The sequence below is a fragment of the Polypterus senegalus genome, chromosome 4, assembly GCF_016835505.1.
Source record: "Polypterus senegalus isolate Bchr_013 chromosome 4, ASM1683550v1, whole genome shotgun sequence".
In the NCBI taxonomy this organism is placed as follows: Eukaryota; Metazoa; Chordata; class Cladistia; order Polypteriformes; family Polypteridae; genus Polypterus; species Polypterus senegalus.
This window is the reverse complement of record NC_053157.1, coordinates 217,560,108-217,566,796: the sequence shown is the minus strand read 5'-3', so window position 1 is coordinate 217,566,796 and position 6,689 is coordinate 217,560,108. Positions and strand designations below refer to the sequence as shown.

The following is a 6,689-nucleotide window of genomic DNA, read 5'->3' as shown; positions in this document are numbered from 1 at the left end:
GATTGTTTTGACTCAGAAGCCATCAGTGAAATCTGTTCTCCTTGGAGATCAAGTCACTCTTGACTGCGTGTCCAGTTCCACTGGTTTAACTAGCAGCCTGGCTTGGTACCTGCAGAGGCCTGGAGAAAAACCCAAACTCCTGTTTTCTTCAGTGGGTAACCGAGTGTCTGGGACACCGAGCTGTTTCACTGACGGCAGATCTGGGACTGTGTTCTCGCTGACCATTAAAGGAGTCCAGCCTGAAGACATGGCTGATTATTACTGTCAGCAGCACAATGAGCTCCCTCTCACACAATGAGAAAGAGTCGATCAAAAACCTTTACAGGCTTTGGCAGTGCAGCTGCAGGGGGTCCATGGCCAGGTGTTTAGACGCAGCAATGGGAACAGAAGAGCAGCAAAGGATGACATTGTGAACTAAAACAGTAAAACATTCAATTGAAACATCCAGTGTCAGCCTGAAATATCTCAGTTCAGAACAAACTAAACTGAAAACATCCTAATCTAATCTATTACATTTATATAGTGTTGGGACAAAAAGACAAGGAGCTTGTGAAACAAGATGTTGGTCTTCCACAGATTTCTCTTCCCCCATCACAAAGCGGCACTTGGAACAGTGGTTAGTGATGGTGTCTCACTCCTATCCTTCCCCATATTTACTTTCCGACCAACTTCCATAAAATGTTCCCCACGGTCTTGTGCCTCACACTATCCATCTATTTATATAAACAAAAGTATATGATTCATATAATTCTCAGAAAACATGTCAGTAGAGAGTGAACTAGCCGAAACAATAGATTTAAAATGAATTGTTCTCCAAGTAAAAAAAAAAAAAAGATTTAAATTTCAATGATTTATATTATTTTTAGTTGTACAAAAGTTTAATTAAACATGTTATTCTTATTGTTTACTTTTTATAATTAAGATTATCTGTGTAAAATGAAACTACCATTTTATTTATCATTTTATTTACATATTATTATATTTGTGCTCACAGTTTTGTTGGCCCTGAAGGCAGGAGCTAACACTGGACAGGGCACCAGTCTGCAGCAGGGGACACTTGTGCACCTACACACACAGGCCCAGTCTGGAGATCTCAATGACTTACCAGACACATCTGTGGGATGTTGGAGAAAAAACAGAGTATCTGGAGAAAAAGTTACGTGTACTCAGGGAAACGTTATGAACCCACAGTCTAGAGGCAGTAAGACTTTAACAATAAACACCGTGCCACACCTTATGTAATTGTGAATGTGATTTAAATCAAACTATGTAATACTATAGGATGCAGCTTTAAGTATCAGGTTTTTAGAAGCATAATCCCACTATAAAAATGAAAAGTCAAACTGTTTAAATTGAGTAAATAGCCATGTAGCTAACACTAACATCATATAGAAGAAAAGTTTTAAATGAGTGTCACTCTGGTATATTTGTAAAGCACCTGCAAGCTGTTCAGATGTTAAGAGAGGTTTTTGTACGGCTCTCTGTCACTGTGTGAGAGGAAACTCATCATGCTGTAGACAGTAGTAATGTCCTGCATCCTCAGCCTGGACTCCAGTGATAGTCAGTGTGTATTCAGTATCTGATCCGCTGCCACTGAAGCGACTTGGGATGTCATCTGCAAGTTGATCTCCAAAATAGATCAGGAGCTTTGGAGCTTCTCCAGGTCTCTGGTGGTACCAGTCTAACAGCGTACTCACATCAGTGCTGGTTGTACATGTAAAGGCCACGTTGTCTCCTACAGAGACTGATTTTGCCGCTGGAGTCTGAATTACCGTAATCTCACAATTGGAGTCTGAAAATGAAAAAGCCACAGTCATGTAGTATTTATTACTTGGGTTAAAAAATTATTATTGGGATAAAATTACCAAAACCATTTAATTCATAAACAAGGTTTGCATTTGTTTTACAATATCAATTATTAAACACCTTCTTACCTTGACTGTATAATGTGAGAAAGAGAAAGATGGGGAGCAGTGGAGAAGTCATTGCTGCTTTGGATCCTGCTAGTGTGCCTCAGTAATGAAGTTATAAACCCTGGCAGAGCTCTAAAATGAGAATTGGTGACAGAAAGGGTGGCATTTATGCAAAGCAACTTCCTCCCCAGGGCTCTAGTAAACTATAAAAACATATTTTACATGTCTTTTTTTATTTTGCAAATAGCTAAACCCGGCTAGAAAATAACTGGAAATTCTTCCAATAATTCTTTTTGACAAACTGATAGACATGGCTTTAGACAGTGCATCTGCTACCGGCTATTGGATTTTAATTCTGAGCAGGAGATTAGGATTATGAATCAACATGGCTGATCTGTCTCAACATCATTTGCCACACATCAACAACTGCAGTTCATATGCAGAGTTTTTAATAGTCCCTTTTTTAGTGTCGCCACATTTATGTTCTAGTATTGTGCAAACCCATCTGAATTAGCTATTCCTTTAGTTTGGAATTAAAACAGGAATTTCGGCAAACTAAATGGAATGTGTTGAAGTCAGTGGGGAAGCTGAACTAGTTTTGAAGGAATTATAATAGTGCAAATGGTCTTTTAAGTGTCCCTGAGGGATGAGGAAGCATTTGCCAATTATTCTGTACTGAATATTGTGACCAAAAATGTAACTTAAGTTGGAAGATGGCAATGCTGACCACTGTACCACTGTGTCTCAATGAAATAAAATTAAACCCAGTCCAGTCCAAAACACCTGTAGTCCTTTAGCTCTCTTTGCATCTCAAGTGCTCCTATCGCTCTGACTAACTAACACCCACAGGATCCGTGATGTAAAGGATCAGCGTTATAAACTCAGTCAGTCCCTGTCATTTCTTGATCTGCACTGCAATGTGCAATGAATCCATGCTATGAATCTCCATCTATTTCATATTATTCTCATTTTAGTCAGGTGTGTATTCTTCAAAATAACGTACAGCAAGCTTTTATTTTTATTACTTTATCATGCGGTGGGCTGGCACCCTTCCCGGGGATTTGTTCCTGCCTTGCGCCTTATGTTGGATGGGATTGGCTCCAACAGACCACTGTTATGCTGTAGTAAGGATGTAGCACATTGGATAATGGATGGATGGATTATTTTATTCATTTATTTATTTATTTTAACACATGGGGGTGTAAATACAGCTGGAGTAAAGATCAGGCAGTGACATCACGCATGCATATTTAATATCTAACAATCTAACAACTTCTTCTAATTTGGCCTTGACTGATAAGATTTCATTAATGAAGCGGGCTGACAAGGCTTTAAGTGATATGAAATAAATTTTGATGTCTGCGCCTGCGTTAGGACTTATGGACTAGTCTCGACCTTTCTCTCTGTTCTTGGACAAGAAAAGGGGGGTATATGATTGCAGTACTAACTCAATAACAAGGAGACAGACAAACACTGGTCACATACTATTCTTAAAAAAGAACTGGATCCAGTTGCCTCTACAACCCCAACCTGTTTGAAAGAAGCTGCTGCAACAACAGAGGCCATATTAGCATGTGCAGATGTTGTTCTCATAAGTCCTTTAACTGTTAAGGTACCACATGCTGTACATTCCATCTTAGTGCAGCGAAGGACATCTCATTTGACAGCCGCACTTGCGATAGTGAAGTGTGAAGCTTACAAAGGGAAAACGAATCCAGTGAGTGAGGGAAATGCGCAAGCACACATGTGGGCAAAGAAAGCCACCAGGGTCCCACCTCACCACTAACCTCTTTATCCCTACAACAGGAGGTGGAATGAGAGTCACCCGAGGATACAGTTTTATCTCTACAAACTGTAGCAACAGAAAAGAAGATAAAGATGTGGCAGAAAGAGGGTGCAGAAAAAGACCCAAAAGGAATTTGGGTCCATCCAATAAATGAAAATTATTTTCTCCCAAAAGCTTCCTTTCCAGGTATTGTAAAGGCGGCGCACGGTCTGGACCACACTTTCAGAGATGCAATGATGGCACAGGTGCAACAATGATTGTATGCCCCAGGATTTTTCAATTTTGTTGATGAGTTCTGTAAAAGGTGTGCACTATACCAAAGGCTTAATGTTGGAAAAAGATTACAGGTAATTCTGGCTGTAACACCAAAGCCAGAGGGCCCTTTTGAACATCAGCAGATGGACTTTATTGAACTAACCCCGTCTCATGGCTATAAATACTGTTTAGTAATCATCGGCATTTTCTCTCGCTGGGTGGAAGCCTTCCCATGTCGGCATGCAGATGTCAAGTCATTGGCCAAAGCACAAGTTAAAGAAATTATCTATCGCTGGGGTTTGCTTAAGAAATTGCAAACTGATAATGGCACTCACTTTGTAAATACTTTGTTACACGATCTGTCTCAGTGGCTACAGTTTGATGTCCATCACTACTGTAAATACCATCCACAGAGAGGAGGGATGGTGGCACATGTAATCTCCACCTTAAAATTTAAATTGCCAAAAATCTGTGAACACACAGGCCTATCTTGTCCTGAAGCATTGCCTTTGGCTCTGGCTGGTCTGCAGAGAAGGACTCATCGTCAGATAGGACTCTCTCCTTTTGAAATTCTTACTGGCCGCAGCAGGCCAGGTAAAGTCACTCTCCACACAGTCGACAATGATTTGTATCTTTTCTTTCAGGTCTGCGTAGTGCCTTACAGACAGTGTATGAACAAGTGAGAGAAACATGGAGGTCCGCCTCATTACCTGAAACGTCCATTCTTATACCTATTGGGACTTAGGTCCTCATCGAAGACACACAATGTAAACACAGGCATCAACCTAGGTGGAGAGGGCTATTCCAAGTGCTGCTGAGCATCCTGCACGTTGAGAAGGTTGAAGGACTCCCTTCTTGGATGCACATCTCTCATTTTAAAAAATGGACTGAATAGCTGTTACTATTTTTTGGACTAACTGTGCTGGGACTCTGTCAAGGGATTAGTCCCTCTTACCTAGAGGATAATCTGTGGTATAAGTGGTTATATTTTACTGTTACACAATTAAGAACAGAGACTTGTTATGCATGTACCACTGCTATCCCTTCCCTATAACCTTTTCACTTGTGATATTTTTAAGGATGCACATAACTCTCCCAGTTACCCTGTTAAGTGTATCTTAATGTCAGGAAGTACACACTACTAGCCAAGTGGCCTGGCAGAATAGAATTGAGCTACGGTAGATATGCTACTAGCTGAAAGGGGAGGTGTGTGTGTTGTGATCGGCAACAGTTGCTGTAATTTTAATTTCTAATAACACTGCTCCTAATTGGTCCTTTACTATAGCCCTTAACAAACTAAACTCACTTTAAAAAGAATTTACTGATCATACACGTACTGCACCTAAGTCAATTTTTGAGTGGTTTCATTCGCTATATTCCAACTGGAAAGTGTCCCTTATTTAGATCCCCATTATTCTAGGCACTATCCTTCTTATTGTGTGTCTACTTCTTTGTTGTGCATTTCCCTGTGTCCGTTCCCTTATCACCCATTTGGTGGTACATCAATTTCTTTTTATATCTTTGGTCCCTGTGTATGCTGATCAGATAGACGACACCCAATGCTTTAACTTTTCCACGGACATTAAAAAAAACCAATGGGGGAAATGTGAAAGAAAAATTATCTGCTTGCAAGGTACTTAGGGTTAAGCCTTTTTGCTCTAACAGTAGGTTATTCATACAGGCGTCTGTCATAATATAGTGCAGTAAGCTGACCCAGGAAAATGTAGAGTTTCTTTAGGAACGCCACCATTAAACACAGAAAGATGACCTTTCCTTCTTTGGGGTCTATCTGACAAGTAAAACAAAAATAAGAACAGATGGCCCATTAGCATAATAAAATAAAATGCTTAAGTAAACGATATTATGCTTTTAGATTAAGTAAGGGGAAGGGGGAGGAAGAAGAAATTATAAAAAGCCAATCGAAAAATGGAACTTTGCTCTTCTGCTTTGCAACACAGAATCCAGGTACGCATCTGTGACTGAATAAAAATCTAATTTATTAAACTTGTCCTGTCTTCCTTGGGGGGGTTTCTTCCACAATGCAGAGAAATCATTTCTTTCTTTTAAATAAAAGGGTTGGAGCTAAGGAACATATAACCAGGTGGTTGCATATTTCAATAGCTGTAAATGCTATTATTTTGCAATTCTAGAAGACTTTGATTCAATGTCAGTCTGCTCACTGGTACTGTATGTGGGTTTTTCTGTGGCTCACCTCCCACAACCCAAAGATGTGCAGATTCAGTGAATTAGCATCTGTATGTGGATGTGCCTTGTGATTGGAATGCATTTTGTTCAAGGCTTGTCTAGTCCTTGTACCCAGTGCTATTGTGACAGGCTATAACCCATGTAAGTGTTAATCATATAAAGTTTTGAAATATGAATGGACTGATGGAAGGGTGAATGGTTTGCAACACACTGCTGAAGACTTCTTTTGTATGCATCACTGGATGTTTAGATTTAAAAGCAACTGCACCAAACTTAAATATTGGTGGCTGATTGCTTTTAAAGCACCCTTTTCCCAACCATTAGACTGAAATGATTCGATAGAAGGCACCTTTCTCATCTCCAAAGGGGCATCATGTTTGGTGTCTTATGGGCTTTGTTTGATTTGTTTAAATATCAGCAATCAATTTTAACTTAGGGAGACACTCAAAATTGCTGATAGAGAAAATGCCTTGTAAGCAATAGATACATAAAAGAGGTTTAGTTAGAGTTCCTTCAGGCTGGCAGTATAA

The 6,689-nt window shown here is 39.8% G+C and overlaps 1 gene segment (V, D, J or C); it reads right to left on the bottom strand.

Moving 5' to 3' along the window:
* Positions 1-1,096: 1,096 nt before the first annotated feature.
* On the bottom strand, positions 1,097-2,027 carry LOC120527970. The segment is given in 2 exon segments: positions 1,097-1,792; positions 1,935-2,027. Coding segments are annotated over 2 exon segments (360 nt in total).
* Positions 2,028-6,689: the final 4,662 nt, after the last annotated feature.